The following is an 18,705-nucleotide window of genomic DNA, read 5'->3' on the forward strand; positions in this document are numbered from 1 at the left end:
TAGATTTGTGGTGATATTATTACTGTCATGTCACGTCAAATCAACATGTATGTGTGTGTGTATGTGTGTGTATATGTGTGTGTATAGGGACATACTGTTTTGTTTGCATCAAGAATAACAAAGACATGCAAGCTTATGTTAGTTTCTCATGGAACCAAAATTCTTCACATTTCCAAAAAGTTAAAGTTCTTGGAAATGACACTGTTGTAAAGGGAAAAACAACTTTTAATTATGAATGGCTCCTCTACTTTTAATGTAGCATTCTTGCAATTTCTTTACTTTACTTGTCCTTAAATAGGAATAATGTATAAATAATATAACCTGTTCTTGAGTTTTATTTAAAATACACTCAATCCTACCTCTGCTTTGGGGGCAATGTTAATTTTTGCATCCAATGTTAACAAAATATTCTTTAAAGAAGTAGAAGAAGAATTTTTTTTTTTTTTTGGCTGTGCCATGTGGCCTGTGGGATTGTAGTTCCCCGACCAGGGATTGAACCTGGGCCCTCTGCAGTGAAAGCATGGGATCCTAACCACTGGACCACCAGGGAATTCCCTAGAAGACAACATTTAAAGTTACTTTTCAGAAAAATATTTCATATGAAACTAGTAAAATTGGTTAATAATATACAGTTACATTTATAGGGAATATGCTATGCTTCCAAATCCATGTTAGGAATTTTAAAACTATTCATCATAGTTACAGGAACCCTTTAAATTAGGTATTAATTTCTGTTTTATTAGGAAAGAAAGTGGAAGTTTAGAAAAGCCAAGTAAATATTGAACGTGAAGGTGTCTGCTTCAAGACCTGTTGTCTGTTATACCAGAGTAAGGTGCTTTACAAAATGCAGTAGAGGTGTAGAGTTATAAACACAAATAATTCTCTTAATCTGATGTAGAAAGATAAAGTGATTAGCTTGATGATAAAATGTTTGCTTGAAAAGAGTCAGCCCTATACTAATGACATATATACAGAGAACTAAAGCTTCCCTCACTGCACCACTGCAGTAGGGGTTCATATATCAGTTTAGCCCATACGGTGGGTGAAAGTCATAAATTGTGCTGTTCCCATATTGAGGTAGCTCTTTGGTTTCACACTCTAGATAATTCAGAAGGATTGGAATCAGGAGAGCCTTGGGAGTTATTAGGGAATTGCAGAAAAAAGCTCAATGTGTGAACTCATGAGAAAAACAAGACATAGAGAACTGAGTTGAGCACATACTTGCACAGCGTGCAAGACACTGTGCTAAGTGTAAGGGATGTGCTGTGAAGAGTAAGCCATGGTGCCTGCATCTTATAGTTTGGTGGGACTATGTATTTATTTCAGGTTGGAGCAGAGAATATGGTACAGTGAGAAGAATTGAGAAGAAACTAGGGAAAGAAACAGTAATAGTCAAAGAGAGGAAAGAAGAAGAAGAGAGGGTTGGAAGAAAAAAGGTCGATGTCTCTTCTACTAGATTGTAAGTTTCCTGAAGCCAAACTTGTTTGTTGTTGTATCCCTAGTGTCTAGGAGCATGGCTGACACAAGGCATGCTCTTGGTAAACACCTGTTTAGATGAATGAAGGAAGAATTGAGAAGAGAGGTGAATGGAAAATTGAGCAGGAAGATAAGAAGAGAATACAGAAAGGTATAGGAGAGAGAAGTAAAAGAACAGAAGAGAGGAAAGTGATAAAGAGAGGGAAAGAGCTTTCTATCAAATTCAGCTTTGATGCAACACGGCCAAGGCAGTGGTGAGAAGCTTGTCTTTATTACCTCTAGACTGGGGTTGGGACGGGTACAGAGGTAGGGTCCTGTGTTCCAGACTTTCATGCGGATTAAATGAGATTATATATAGGGTAGAGTTTTATAAAGAACGAAGCATTATGTGTGTTATTTACATATGTATTTATGGTTGTTAATAAGTAGCTTGAAGCCAGAAGTTGAAATGTAGGTTTCTTGAGAAATGACCTCTAATTTTAATACAGTAATGCTTTCTGTGTCTAGTAGTCAGGATATGAACTATTCTAAAAAACTGAATTTTCTTGATAATCAAAGCTTATATTGCCATCAAATTCAACAAAATAATTTTATCAGATTTGATATATGTCTCTTGTAAATATATATATATTCTTAAAAAAATACCTATCTAATTTAACCTTTCCCTTATGATCCTGGATCATTATTATAAGCATCATTGATTATGTTTTGCTGTAATATATTACTGCCCTCAGAAACCTACTGAGATTTATTATGTTGCTTAACTCTAAACTAGATGAAGTAATCTGGATTACTATTTTTTGAGTTCTTCTGATTATGTCTCGTGGTTTTTCTGCCTCTTCTATCTCTATTACCTATTATTTAATAGTTTAAAAATCAAATTAATTTTTGTTATAAGAGATTTAAATAATATAGATAAATATAGAGTAAAATACAAGAGGCTTTTTTGTCCTTAAATCACGCTCTATTCCAATCCCAAACCCCTCAGAGTGATGATGAAAGTTTGGTTTGTAGTAACCTGGTTTTTCTCCACAAATAAATACATACATAGTGTATTAATCTGCTATGGCTGCCATGATAAAATACCATGAATGGGTGGATTAATCAATAGCAATTTACTTCTCATTGTTCTGGATGTTAGAATTTCCAGATCAAGGTGCTGGCCAGTTTGGGTCCTGGTGAAATTCTTTTCCTGGGTGTAGACTACTGCCTTCTTGTGTACTCACCTGACGTCTTCTTTGTCTGGGACTGGAGAGAGAGACAGCATGAGCGAACCCTCTGGTGTCTCGTCTAAGGACACTAATCCCATCATGAAGGCTCCACCCTCACAAACTCCTAACCCTAATTACCTCCCAAAGTCCCCCTCTCCAAATACCATCACTTTGAGGGTTAGGATTTCAACATATGAATTTTGAAGGAATACAATTCAGTCAGTAGCACATATATACATACATTTATTTCAATATAAATGGAACCATGCTCTATGTATTTTTCAGCATCATGCCTTTTAATTTAAGACTTTGCCTTGGAAGAACGTTTTATGTGTGCACCTCATTCTTTTTAGTGACTATATGCTATTCTGTATCTTAAATGGATTAAAATTTATTCAGCTATTCCCCTGTTGATGAACATTTAAATATTTTCTAGTTTTTTGTTTTATAAACAGTGTTATAACAAACATCTTCATATGGACTAATTGTGTGACTTTGTAAAGTATTTTGGTAAGACAGATTTTTAGATGGTCAAAGAATATTCTAATTTGAAGTTTAAGAGACAATTCCAAGTTGACCACTAAAAAATTTGTGCTAGTTTTGTCACATCAATAGGGTATGTGTCTGCCTTCCTTCCTCCCTCCCTCTCCCCCTCCTTCCCTATATTTTGAGTTGTTCTGATTATGTCTCATAGTTTTTCTACCTCTTCTACCTCTATTATGTATTATTTAATAGTTTAAAAATCAATTCATTTTTGTTATGAGATTTGAATAATATAGAGTAAAATATGAGAGGCTTTTTTGTCCTTAAATCACCCCCTATTCCAATCCTATACCCCTTCCATCCTTACTATATCTTCCTTCCTTCCTTCCTTCCTTTTTCTTTCTCTCTACAATATTGAGAATACTGAATATTATCACTTTTTCATGCTTGTCAATTTTAGTAGGTGAAAAATAACTTACTATTCATTTAATTTGCAGCTTTTTTGTGTGTGTGGTTCAGGTTGTAAATATTTCCGTGTGCTTACTGATCATTTGAATTTTTTTTGATGAACTTCCTGTTGTGTTTTTTGTCCATTTTCATAGTAGGTTGACTTTTTTCTAAGAGTTTTTCTCCATGAGCTTTTGCTTGTAATTCCCAGTGCAAATATTTCTTTGAAGTTTGACTTTTACTTTTGACTTTATTTATCATCTCTTTAACTTTAAATAAATTCAAATATTCATATACTTGGGTTATTTATTTATATTTTTTTGTGGTACGCGGGCCTCTCACCGTTGTGGCCTCTCCCGTTGCGGAGCACAGGCTCCGGACGCACAGGCTCAGCGGCCATGGCTCACGGACCCAGCCGCTCTGCGGCATGTGGGATCTTCCCGGACCGGGGCACGAACTCGTGTCCCCTGCATCAGCAGGTGGATTCTCAACCACTGCGCCACCAGGGAAGTCCTTGGGTTATTTAATATTTTGTATATTTTGGGTTTCATGTCTTGCTTTAAAAAGCTGAAGATAAAAATTTTAATGTGATATGATAGCTGTGTATCTATTTTTTATGGTTATAGCAATTTTATTTTTCCTTTTTGTAGTTGAACTATAGTTGATTTAAAATACTGTGTTAATTTCAGGTGTTCAGGAAAGTTATTCCGTTTTATATATATATATATATATATATATATATATATATATATTCTTTTTCAGATTCTTTTCCATTATAGGTTATTAAAGGATATTGAATATAGTTTCCTGTGCCATACAGTAAATCCTTGTTGCTTATCTATTTTATATATAGTGGTGTGTATCTGTTAATCCCATACTTCTAGTTTATTCCTTCCCTTCCTTTCACCTTTGATAACCATAAATTTGTTTTCCATGTCTATGAGTCTGTTTCTGTTTTGTAAATAAGTTAATTTGTATTATTTTTTAGATTCTAGCTGTGTGTGTTTTCATGGTAGAAATATTTCTATTCAGGACCAAATGCATTTTATGTAACCAAAAATTGTCTGATCTATGGGTACATATTAATTTTATGTATTTAATTGTATTCAAATCTATATATTAATAGAAAATACCTCTATTGTAATATGTGAAAACAAATAGCTTATATTAAATTACCATGTGAGTGAGCCTTACTTTCTTTTCTTTAAAATAAGGATAATAGTATCTATCTCATAGGTTGTTGTGAGAATTAAATGAGATGACATATGCAAATAATACTAGATGTTTTTTACTCAGATGCCTCCTAAGTACCATTCATTGTGTATACATTAGTGTATTTCATCTTCAAAACAATGCTCTGAAGCAGGTATTACAGTACCCACAATACTAATGAGAAAATAGATCCAATGAGCTTAAGCAAGTTGCCCAGGATCTCAGATAAAAAGTGGCAAAGCCAGATTATAAATACATGTTATTCTGAAAACAAAAATCATGTTTTTTTCACTATACACTCTTCCTGGGAGATGACAGGTATTTTTTACTTTAGTCCTTTTCTCTTTCTCCGTTTTCAGTTTCTGTTTCTCTTTTGCTGTTTGATGAATAAGACTCTCTAAAACAGACTGCCCAAGAGTACTCACTGTGATCATTGAGATGTTCTTTTCTCTGTCCAGAGAGGTAGCCATTAGCCACATGTGTCTGTTGAGTGTTTGAAATGTGGCTGATGCAACTGAGGAACTGAAATTTTGCTCTTAATTTTTATTTTTATATGCATTAACTTTTTTTAAACATCTTTATTGGAGTGTAATTGCTTAACAATGTGTTAGTTTCTGCTTTATAACAAAGTGAATCAGCATACATATATATATATCCCCATATCTCCTCCCTCTTGCATCTCCCTCCCATCCTTCCTATCCCACCCCTCTAGGTGGTCACAAAGCACCGAGCTGATCTCCCTGTGCTATGCGGCTGCTTCTCACTAGCTATTTTACATTTGGTAGTGTAAAATTACATGTGGCTACTGTTTTGGACATTGCAACCTTAGATATATGAATCCCTTTTTTTTTTGTATGTATAAAGTGAGTGTAATTAATGTATTGATTGATAATGAGGAATCTGTTCATTCTAGGTTGAAAACTTTAGCAGAGGAACTTATACAGACACAGCAGATGCTTTTAAATAAGGAGGAAGCTGTCCTGGAGCTAGAGAAGAGGATTGAGGAATCTTCTAAGACCTATGAAAAGAAGTCTGAGTGAGTAAAACAAATAATTTGAAGGAAGAAAGTTTAATTGATGTAATTTTACAGAAATACTTCAGTTACATGGAATTATGGATGTGTAATTTCTAGAAGCTGAAATTTCATGTTAAGTATAAAACTGTGTATGGTTGAATTACTTTCTAGGACTCTAGAAGAGGGATTTTGTGTTTTTATCAATATAGTGTACTAAATATGTCTCAATGTTTTAATGGTTTGAACTGTTTTCTGAAAAACCCTGTTAAAGCCTGTCTTTACTCCTCCTCATCAAAGTCTACAAGATTCACTGTGAATTCCTTGTTAAGAAAGTCACAGACCAGTATTATCTAGAAACTGGTTTCTACGGTGTTAGAAGGAAGCATATAAACCTACTAAAAAAGAGCAGTCTGTTTCACCTATAAAAATCCTTCTGATATTTGCTGTCCTGTTTTTGTCTTACTGTTGTTTTTCTTGCTGATTTCTGGATCTGTAAATATTTTCTTGGATCCTCTGACTTTACTTGTTTTGTTATACTCTTGTTTTTACTGATTTCAATAATTATGTTTTCTGCTGTATTAAGGTTTAAATTTTGATCTAAAATTTAAAATTTCTAATCTGACTTTGGTCATTGTTTGCATCTCCAGCAGGGGTTACTGGTATGGTTTCTCTAATCCTAGACTAGAATATATAAATTTCTTGCTATCATACTTTCCCAATTGGTGTGATTTGTAAAGACTTCCAAGGATTGTGATGTGTAGCATTTGTCTGGTCTATACTTGCTCTTACTTTCTACACAAATTTTCAAATATTTTCTACTTCTCTCAAATTTCTGATCTTGTTATATACCCCATCATAGTCAGCATATGGACCTCTCCTACATAGAAAAAAAATTAGAAGCATTAGGTGGCAAATACCTTATTTTCTAGAATTTTAGATATCTAAATGCACCACGTTTGTACCCATTCCCTTTCCTTACTTCCATAGAGGATCTGTTCCTTTTCCTGTCTATTTCTTGTGCCTATTTTTATATCTCATCATCTCTTACTTTCCCAGAAATTTTACATTGTTTTATATTATGTTCACCATTTCTTCTCAACTGTGTCCTGTGCTCACTTTTTAAATATTCTTAAGTTTTGACTCCTGAATATAATCTCTACCTTTCTTACCACCCTAGATAACCTGTCTTTAATCTTCATCTTTTCCCTCAATTACTGTCTTTACTTTCTGTTTTCTTAGTCAAACTTGTTCTAAGAGTGCTAATGAGCATTCATTTCCTCAAGTCTCACTTAGTAATTAACCCACAGATATCTGGCTTCTGCCCTGTCACCATTGAAATAGGTAGATATTTATAAGATCATCAATGACCTTTATATTGCTAAATTTAGCAATTATCTTACTTGACCTCCTCACAGTATCTTTGTTGACTTCATTTCCCTTGGCCTTTGGGACCAAGGTGACAGATCTTGCTTCTCAATTTCTGGCCACTCCTTCTTTGTAAATTCATCCTCCCCACTCAGCCAGTATATTTTGGAGTTACCCAAGGCATGGCCCTAGGCTATGTCATTCTCCTCTCTTGTACTCTATCTCTAGGTGATCCCCTGAAGATGACTCATGTATATTACTCTCACTCAGATTGTCTCTCTGAACTCTATGGCTGTGTAATCAGTTGCCTACTTGACATGCCTCCTTGGATGCCTTAGAAGTACACTAAATTTCTCATATCTAAGGCTGAATTAAAAATCCCCTCAATATAACCCAACCCAGCCCAATGCAACCTAGTTCACTCTTAGTATTTTTTAAAATTTCAGTGAATGGCAACACCATCTATCCTATTGTACAACTCAGGATATTAGGAGCCTACTTCTCCCACTTATACTATGGCTTTTATTACAACTTGGTGTTAAATGTCATATTGAAATTGATGAGCCTTTTAAAGGTGAGAACAGGAAAATTTGAGTTACTCTGGATATTCTTTTAATAAATCTGGAAATTTTCAGTATTACATCAACAGAAGATTCTATTGGGATTATAAATATAAAATTTATTAACCATTGCATGTATAAAGTTAAAAAATTATCTTTTGTTTTTCTCTATTTGCTAGTAAATCTCTTCAGATGACCAAGCAGTTGTACGTTTTACAGTTTCGTACATGTGCACATTGTAAATGACTCCTGTTTTATGATTTAGCAGATATAAAGAAATACAGTAGGATAGCTGACCCCTCTCACCAGCATGACTGAGTTGCTGGGGGAGGCAATCTTTAAGTGTTATCTTACTCTGGAAGTTGTAGATTCTTTGATATTTTTGGTATGTTCTCTTGACTCACATCTTCGATTCTCTCTTCATCTACATAATCAGTGTGATCCACATTCCTCCACCTACTTGTATTTATCAGAAGATGAGAATGGGCATAGAGGAGAGGAAGCTTAAAGGGTGGTGGACATATGGGAAATAATATCTCTTGAGTTTGTACTCTGTTCCACATACTATCCTAGATGTTTTATATATGTTAATTCACTGAATGTTATCTTCACTATGCTTCCTGTGTAATTACCTGGATTTTACCTTTAAGACTTAGAGAATTTAGATAACTTACTTAGAATCACATACCCAGTAAGTGATAGAAAATGCATGAGTTCCTGACTGTTTCTGTCTGTTTGATCACAGCGATTGCTAGATCTTATGATTTCAACAGTGTTTTTAGGAGAATAAATTAGAAGGGATAAGTATGTCAAGCAGTTCAGGGAATGAGTCCTGTTAACCCCAAGTTCTGTCACCCCTTTGTTATTCATGGAATTTTTATTGTTAGCTTCAGGGTATAATCTTGAAAATGTTAAGCATATTTATATAACCAAGTAGTCATTGTGAAATCTCATTAATTTACACATTGTTAGGGTTGAAGTTTGTCTTTGAATCATATGTTAAAATATTTTGCTAAACAAATAGTCTGAAAGGGATTCTAGGGTAAATGTTTGCATTTCATTTTCTTAATATTTCTTAAACATTTCCATTTTTTTGTGTGTATATGTAAATATATATGTCTACATATATTTATTTAAATATATGATTAAAAGCAATTTTTATCTAGTTTCAAAAATAGATTTATTTTTACTCTGCAGACTTTTTTAGCTTCATATACCATGTTAGTTAAACGTAATAAAACAGGGACTTGCCTGGTGGCGCAGTGGTTAAGAATCCCCCTGCCAGTGCAGGGCTCACAGGTTCTATCCCTGGTCCAGGAAGATCCCACATGCCACGGAGCAACTAAACCCATGTGCCACAACTACTGAGCCTGCACTCTAGAGCCCACGAGTCACAACTACTGAGCCCACGTGCCACAACTACTGAAGCCTGTGCACCTAGAGCCCGTGCTCTGCAACAAGAGAAGCCACCGCAATGAGAAGCCCGTGCACCGCAGTGAAGGGTAGCCCCCACTTGCCACAACTAGAGGAAGTCTGCACGCAGCAATGAAGACCCAATGCTGCCAAAAATAAATAAATTTTAAAAAAGTAACAAAACAATAAAACAAAACTACATTTTTTCCAAATACTAAAAATATCCTATATTAGATAACTTACATTCTTAAATTATTTCTAAATTAATTCAATTATGTGAATGTTTACTTAATAGAAATAGCATTTGTGTTCCTATGAAAATATAACATATGAGGGACTAATGTTAAAACCTTTAAATTTGGGTTTAACATAAATTTCTCCAAAACATCTTATAATAACAGTAGAAAAATAAACTATATGAGAAATCATTTGATGGCTTTGAGTCCTATAATTGAATAATATAAAGTGAAAAATGAACTTAAAGAATGGTTTTTATGTGACATTAAATTCACACTAAGAAACACAGAGTCTTAGCTTATATAAATGATGCAGGTCTCAGTTGAAGTACAGCTATTGCAAAATTTTATTTAAAAAATAGGGTGAAAGGAATAAAACCAACCATTTGAAATGGTATAATTTTAATAGAACACAAAACATCACTCTAGTATACATATCTTTACTCATTACTTCCAAAGCATGTTTATTCAAATGGAAATAATATCCATTTTCTCCTGATCTATGATCCTTGACTACTATATTAGAAAATAGTTTATGGGAAAAATATACCAAGCAAATGTCATTTATGACTCATTGGCATAAAGAGCTGGTAATGTTACTATTGGTTTTAACGCTTCGTTTGATTTACAAAAAGTGAATGATTATTCAGTGTTGTATTGTGCTGTACCATTATCACCCAGTACTTAAAAATACTTTGTACATTATAAAATCATAACTCTTAGAGCCATGTAAAATCTTAAGAGATCATTTGATTCAACCTCCTGGTCTTTCAAATTATGTGACATCTGAGGGCCAGAAATTTTAAGAGACTTGCAAAGATTCACATCTAGCTTATAGTGAAGGTAATACTTGAACCATCTGGAGTATTGCTCTGGTTTGCAAACTCAGGTACCTTTTATTTTTGTCTCAGAATTTTTAGATTATATCCACTAGGTGCTATGAATACAGTGAAAGGTAAGACACATATGGTCACATGTCTCATGAAGCTTACACTTTTGTAGAGTAGACCAGTACAAAACAGGAAATTAACAATTGTGATAATTGCTGTGAAACAAGGAGTTCAGATAGAAGAATAACAGAGGAGTACCCGCTTAAGATAGGTGGTCAGGGGTCTTGTAGAAAATGGCATTTTTGCTGAGACCTGAAGGACAGAAAGTGCCCTCCAAGTGAAGAATGCATGGAAAGAGTAGTCAGAAATAGGGAGTAAATAGCACCTGCATAAGTCCTGATCCCTTCAATGTTTTAAATTTATTTATAGCTTCTTCTGCATCTTGTATTATACAATCATGCATTTATTATAATTTTCTTTTTCTTGAAATATTTATAGCTTTTTTGCTCAATGGTGTTATAAGCATATAAAATAATTATAGTGTGTTACATAGTGATTATAACAGTATTGTTTATAAAGTAATTATAGAAAAAGCAAGATGTTAATGTATTTAGTAGATCTTTGTTGATTATCTGTTTTATATATAGTAGTGTATATGTTAATCCCAAACTCCTAATTTATCCCCCCCCCACCTTTCTCCTTTGGTAATCATAAGTTTGTTTTCTAAGTCTGTGAGTCTGTTTCTGTTTTGTAAGTAAGTTCATTTGTATCACTTTTTTAGATTCCACATATAAGTGATATTATATGATATTTGTCTTTGTCTGACTTACTTCACTTAGTATGATAATCTCTAGGTCCATCCAAATTGCTGCAAATGGCATTATTTCATTCTTTTTTATGGCTCAGTGATATTCCCTTCTATGTATTTCCTAATTTTTGGTGTTAGGATAGTGTCTCAGAATGTCTAAGTGATTGCTGATATGACATAATAGATATTTAGAACTCCTGAAGAAGAATTTTAAAAGGCCTATTTCTAAAACAGATTATTTAGGAACCCAAGGTATATGACATGATAAAAACCTCATGTTACCACGGGAAGCAGTAGCAGCAGTGAAACTTTTTTTTTTTGGCTACGCTGTGCAGCCTGTGGGATCTCAATTCCCTGACCAGTGATTGAACCTGGGCTACGGCATGGGTGAAAGCACTAAACCCTAACTACTAGACCACCACTAGACCGCCAGGGAACAACCAGTGATACATATTTTTAAATTAAATTTTAATGGATATAATTACAGATTGGCATGTAGTTGTAAGAATTAATACAGAGAGATCCCATAAACCCTTTACTCAGTTCCCCTTAATGGTAGCATCTTGCAAAACTATAGTATAATATCATAATCCAGATATTAACATTGATACAAGCATGATATGGAACATTTTCATCACTGCAAGGATCCCCCATTTTGTACTTTTATAGCTACACTGCCTTCTATCTCCCAGCCCCTCCTTAACCCCTGGCAACCAATAATCTATTTTCCATTTCTATAATTTTGTCTTTTCAAGAATGTTATATAAAATGGAATCACACTGTATGTAACCTTTTGAGATTGTCTTTTTACATTTCTTGTAATTCTCTGGAGATTCATCCAGGTACTTTCATTCCTTTTTACTCTTATGCAGTATTCCATGGCATGTGTATTAGTTGCCATTTCAAAGTACCTCAAACTGGACAGCTTATAAAAAGATATAAATTTATTCTCTGACAGTTCTGGAGGCCAGAACTATGAAGTAAGGTGTTGGCAGACTGGTTTCTTCTGGGCTCTAAGGGAGATTCTGTTCCATGCCTTTGTCCTAGCTTCTGGTGATGGCTGGCCATTCTAGGCATTCTTTGGTTTATAGAAGCATCACTCCAATCTCTGCCTCCATCTTCATATAGTGTTCTGCCTGTAAAAAAAAAAAAAAAAAAAAAAAAAAAAAAATCTGTATCCAGATTTTCTTCTTCTTACAAGGACATCAGTCATGGATTAAGGGCCCAGCCACTCCAGTATGACTTCATCTTAACTAATTACCTCTGCAACAACCCTATTTCCAAAACGGCCACATTCTGAGGTTCCTGGGGTTAGGATTTGAACGTATCTTTTTAGAGAACACAATTCAACTCATGACTGTATAGATATACCATACTTTGATCATTCACCCTGTGAAGAATATCTGGTTTGTTTCTGTCTCCATATAGTTTTCTTTTTACTGTCTCCATATAGTTTTGCCTTGTACAGAATGTCACATAATTAGAATCATACATTGTGTAGCCTTTTCAGATTGGCTTCTTTCGCTTAGTAATGTACATTTAAGGTTCCTCCATGTCTTTTTGTGGCCTGGTAGCTTGTTTCTTTTGAGCAGTGAAAAGTATACCATTGTCCAGATATACCATTTTATCCATTCATCTGCTGAAGGACATATTGGTTGCTTCCCAGTTTTGGCAATTATGAATAAAGCTGTTGTAAACATTCATATGTGGGCTTTTATGTGGACATAAGTTTTTGACTCCTTTGGCTAAATACCAAGGAGTATGATTGCTGGATCATATGGTAAGAGTATGTTTAGTTTTGTAAGAAACTACCAAACTGTCTTCCAAAGTGACTATACCATTTTGCATTTCCACCAGTAATGAATGAGAGTTTATTGCTTCACATCCTCACCAGCATTTGGTGTTGTCAATGTCCTGGAGTTGGCCATTCTCATAAATGTATGATGTTATCTCATTGTTCTTTTAATTTGCATTTTTCTGATGGAATATGATGTGGAGCATTTTTTCATGTGCTTATTTGCCATCTGTATATCTTCTTTGGTAAAGTATCTGTTAAGGTCTTTGGCCCATTTTTTTAATCCGTTTGTTTGTTTTCTTGTTGTTGACATTAAGAGATCTTTGTATATTTTGGATAACAGTCCTGTATCAGATATGTCTTTTGTAAATCTTTTCTCCTAGTCTATGGATCTCATTCTTTTTTTTTTTAATCAATTTTTAAAAATTGAAGTATAGTTGATTTACAATGTTGTGTTAATTTCTGCTGTACAGCAAAGGGATTCAGTTATACATACATATTCATTCTTTTCAAAAAATATTCTTTTCCATTATGGTTTATCACAGGGTATTGAATATAGTCCTCTGTGCTATACAGTAGGACCTTGTTGTTTACCCATTCTATATATAAAAGCTTACATCTGCTAACCCCAAACTCCCACTCCATCCCTTTTCCAGTCCCCTCCTCTTGGGCAACCACCAGTCTGTTTTCTATTTCTGTGATTCTGTTTTTGTTTCATAGATAAGTTCATTTGTGTCATATTTTAGATTCCACATATAAGTGATATGGTGTTTCTCTTTCTGACTTCACTTAGTATGATAATCTCTAGTTGCATCTATGTTGCTGCACATGGCATTATTCCATTCCATTCTTTTTTATGGCCGAGTAGTATTCCATTATTTTTATATACCACATCTTCTTTGTCCATTCATCTGTCGATGGACATTTATGTTGTTTCCATGTCTTGGCTATTGTGAACAGTGCTGCTATGAACAGAGGGGTGCATGTATCTTTTTGAATTACAGTTTTGTCTGGATATATGCCCAGGAGTGGGATTGCTGGATCATATGGTAATTCTATTTTTTATTTTCTGAGGAACCTCTGTACTGTTTTCCACAGTAGCTGCACCAACTTACATTCCCACCAACAGTGTAGGAGGGTTCCCTTTTCTCCATGCCCTCTCCAGCATTTATTTGTAGACTTTTTAATGATGGCTGTTCTGACCAGTGTGAGGTGGTACCTCACTGTAGTTTTGATTTGCATTTCTCTGATAATTAGCAATGTTGAACATCTTTTCATGTGCCTATTGACCATCTGTATTTTTTCTTTCAAGAAATGTGTATTTAGGTCTTCTGCCCATTTTTGGATTGGGTTGTATTTTTTGTTGTTGAGTTGTATGAGCTGCTTATATATTTTGGAAATTCAGCCCTTGTAGGTTGCATTGTTTGCAAATATTTTCTCCCATTCTGTAGGTTGTCTTTTTGTTTTGTTTATGGTTTCCTTTGCTGGCAAAAGCTTGTAAGTTTGATTAAGTCTCCTTTGTTTATTTTTGGTTTTATTTTTGTTGCCTTGGGAGACTAACATAAGAAAACATTGGTACGATTTATGTCTGAGAACGTTTTGCCTGTGATCTCTTCTAGGAGTTTTATGGTGTCTTGTCTTATATTTAAGTCTTTAAGCCATTTCGAGTCTATTTTTGTGTATGGTGAGAGGGTGTGTTCTAACATTGATTTATATGCGGTTGTCCAACTTTCCAGGACCACTTCCTGAAGAAACTGTCTTTCCCAATTGTCTTTTAGGTATTAGTAACTTACTTTCAGTAGTGCATGTCACAGTTCATTAAGATATTAATACACTTTATTATGTTGAGGTAAGTTCCCTCTACGCCTACTTTCTGGAGAGTTTTAACCACAGCCAACATTGTTCTCAATGGTGAATAACTGAAACCATTTCCTCTAAGATCAGGAACAAGACAAGGTTGTCGACTCTCACCACTATTATTCAACATAGTTTTGGAAGTTTTAGCCATAGCAGTCAAAGAAGTCACTGGCTAGGCCAGTGAGCCACAACTACTGAGCCTGCGCGTCTGGAGCCTGTGCTCCGCAACCGAAAGGCTGCGACAGTGAGAGGCCTGCACACCGTGATGAAGAGTCGCCCCCTCTCGCCGCAGCTGGAGAAAGCCCTCACACACAAACGAAGACCCAACGCAGCCAAAAATAAATATTAAAAAAAAAAAAGTCATGTACCACAATATTCATTGCAGCTCTATTTACAGTAGCCAGGACATGGAAGCAACCTAAGTGTCCATCAGCAGATGAATGGATAAAGAAGATGTGGCACATATATACAATAGAATATTACTCATCCATAAAAAGGAACAAAATTGAGTTATTTGTAGTGATGTGGATGGACCTAGAGTCTGTCATACAGAGCAAAGTAAGTCAGAAATAGAAAAACAAATACTGTATGCTCACACATGTATATGGAATCTTAAGAAAAAAAATGGTTCTGAAGAACCTAGGGGCAGGACAGGAATAAGGACATAGACGTAGAGAATGGAGTTGAGGACGCGGGGCGGGGGTAAGGGTAAGCTGGGAGGAAGTGAGAGAGTGGCATGGACATATATACACTACCAAATATAAAACCGATAGCTAGTGGGAAGCAGCCACATAGCACAGGGAGATCAACTCAGTGCTTTGTGACCACCTAGAGCGATGGGATAGGGAGGGTGGGAGAGAGATGTAAGAGGGAGGGATATGGGGATATATGTATACGTATAGCTGATTCACTTTGTTATAAAGTGGAAACTAACACACCATTGTAAAGCAATTATATTCCAATAAAGATGTTTAAAAAAAAGGTATTAATACACTAAGTATGACAGCATTCCCAGAGGTATTCCTCACTGGCACTGCCTGTTTTCCTGTGGCTTTAATGTAGGTGAATTAATTTGAAATTCCTATTAGGGACAGCCTCCAAGGGCTAAAAGATCACTATAAGGTAACATGTGGCCTGTGTAGTTCTCTAAACGAGGAATGGAGAAGTTTACTGTCTTTATAATGGTGTTATGGGGAAGATTTGGGGACTTACACTCATTCCCTTTGTCCTTATCAGAACAGCTTTCCCCAGCTCTAAAAACACACCCCTCACAATATGCACACAGCTTGGTTCCAGGGTGTCACCTTGATTTGGTTTATTTTACTCTAGGCACAGATCTGACTTTAGCTATGTTCCATTTGAGATTTGAAATAAAGTAAGATTCTCCTTCAGTCATATCAATTCATTTTAGGCTCTACACTTCTGGACCTAAGTGTCTGTACTTTGTGAGGTAGATGGTTTAACTGTAAAATAAAATGAATGCTATATATCATAATACATTTGAAAGCATCTTGAATTTGGTTTTTGCTTCTAAACATTTCCTTCCATTTTGTTAATGCTAACATTTAATAACTACTGTGATGACTCAAAATCTGTTTAGTTTCATAATTCTTATGATTCTGAATGACTCTTATAAAGAGGAAAATGAAAGAAAATAGGAGCAAAATATACATATATATATAGTTTTCTTTAAAATCTTTATTTCTTTAAGAAGTTGAAATAATTTATATTAAATCTGTTCTCTTTTAGCATTGTACTTCTGCTAAGCCAAAAACAGACACTTGAAGAGCTAAAACAGTCAGTCCAGCAGCTGAGATGCACTGAAGCAAAGTTTACAGCACAGAAAGAATTGCTAGAGCAAAAAGTGCAAGAAAATGATGGGAAAGAGCCACCTCCAGTAGTAAATTATGAAGAAGATGCACGATCAGTTACATCTATGGTAAGCCAAAGAGTAATCAAATGAGAAAGTTGAAAGAGTAGTATATAGGTAATAAGTGAATACAAAAAGTAATTCTGGTTGCTATAACAAATTATTACTCTTGTTAATATGCAGGTCCTATTAAACTTGTTTGTAAATGCAAAATAGACTTGTCAGTCACCTCAGGTCACCTGGAGAGCACTTTCAGGAACCACCTGTAGAATCAAAGGAAAAAGCTCTTCTCTTGCCTTTAAAACTGAAAACAAAGACTGCAATTGTTTTTATTCCTGGGAGACAGCAGGAAGGTAGGGTGTTATTCTTAAGATAGAAATAAGAAATAAGGAGAAAGATATTTATTAATTTTTTTCTTATATAAGAACAGTAGAATTTATCTGAGATTGATGATGTGTTTATTGTTTTCACAATACAAAACATTGATTTTTTTAAAGACAGTTTTTTCTTATAGCCTTAAACTACAATAAACACATTTAAATCTAGCAACTAGAAATTCAACTTTATTTTATACAGATTTATTAACTGTTTAAGAATGCCTAGTGGAATTACTTTCTCTCTCTCTTCCCCTTCCTTTCTTCTTTCCTTTATCTTATGTTGGTGGTTTCTATCAGGGGGCAGTTTTGCCCCCCAGGGGTCATTTGGCCATGTCTCCAGGCATGTTTGGTTTTCACAGCTGGTGGATGCTATTGCTATCTCGTGGGTAGAGGCCAGTGATGCTACTAAATACCATACAGTGCATGTTACAGCCCATCCCTTCTTACTCCCAACAAAAACTTACTCAAACCAAAATATTAATAGTGCCAGGGTTGAAAAAGCCTGAGCTGTATCCTTGGATTTTTCTGTGGGTAACTGTATGCAGTCCATAAATAGAACTATTATATTATAGTTAATTATGCTATAGGTGATATTTTAGTAATTTTTAGTTTATGTGATTCTAAATAGTACAATTTGATTGTTAAATGGATTCAAATGTTTCTATGGGAAAAAAAGACTGCATTTGAAATGTCCAATTCTAGATAAATCTGGATATGAATAGGAAGTGTTTAAATTATTGTGGTTATTACTATTTTTTATTAATTGAGCCATAGTGATCTATACATTACATTGTGAATTATGAATTATAATTCTTTGCGCTCCTTTACTGTCCTACCAGACAATAAAGATCTTACCATGTAGACCAGGGATCCTACTGGAGTAATTTTCTTGCTTCTTGATTTTTGATAACTAACATATGCATTTTTTTCAGAGGAACTTCTGAAGGTTTATTCTTTTGCTTGGCTTTGAAACCTTAGTTAGTAAATCTTTTGTTCTCTAAGTGTGGTTTATAGTATTTCCTTTTCCCCATGTGGGTGTGGAATTGGTTACTTCATAGCCTTTTTTAGTGACAGATAGGTTAAAACGGGCTATCTAATTTATTTTAAGTAATTATGTATGCAGATGACTCATGTTGGCATTATTATTATAGAATAAAAGAGTTATTCAGGTCACTAAATGATAGCATATCCCCATTTGATAACAACAACTAAAAACTAGACTTTGGAATTTAAAATATAACAGTTCATTAATTCTTATTTCATTAAGAGCTTGTAATCATTTAGAGTTTTATCTTTCATAATCATTGAAGAAAAACTTTTTCAATAAATGAATAAATAATGTTTTAGAGAGAATGTATAATATAGTTTAAGAGGCTAAACTGCTTTCTGGTACTTTTAAACTTTCTCTTATACCCATTCATTAAATGATAATACCTTATAAAATTTTTAGAAAGTGATGTCACATATTGCATTTATCCAGTTTATTTTAAATGGTTGAAATGCTATTTGTTTCTGTACATCTTATCTATTCACTGAAGCAATGACTTTAGTAAGTCTTTAAGGAATTTACAAAGGAATGCTATATGTAGTTTAAAATAATAAAGTAACATTTTATAAATCAAACAGGACATTCCTCAGATTGATGGCAATTAATGAGTTTTTCAGTATGTTTTATAAAACAAGTAGAAATATTTGCAATTCATAGTTATTAAAACTAAATAATACTCCCACTTATTATTCCTCAGATTGA

At 34.4% G+C, this 18,705-nt stretch overlaps 1 protein-coding gene across 7 annotated transcripts in view; it reads left to right on the forward strand.

The window, feature by feature from the left end:
• Positions 1-18,705, forward strand: part of FER (FER tyrosine kinase) — a 468,410-nt gene that overhangs the window by 146,707 nt on the left and 302,998 nt on the right. For all 7 annotated transcript variants that reach the window (XM_059063150.2, XM_067031424.1, XM_067031423.1 and 4 more), the window contains 2 exons: positions 5,743-5,865; positions 16,458-16,647. In XM_059063150.2, coding sequence (XP_058919133.1) covers positions 5,743-5,865; positions 16,458-16,647 — 313 coding nt within the window. The remainder of the gene's footprint in view (positions 1-5,742; positions 5,866-16,457; positions 16,648-18,705) is intronic.

Source organism: Kogia breviceps, chromosome 4, assembly GCF_026419965.1.
Source record: "Kogia breviceps isolate mKogBre1 chromosome 4, mKogBre1 haplotype 1, whole genome shotgun sequence".
Taxonomy (NCBI): domain Eukaryota; kingdom Metazoa; phylum Chordata; class Mammalia; order Artiodactyla; family Physeteridae; genus Kogia; species Kogia breviceps.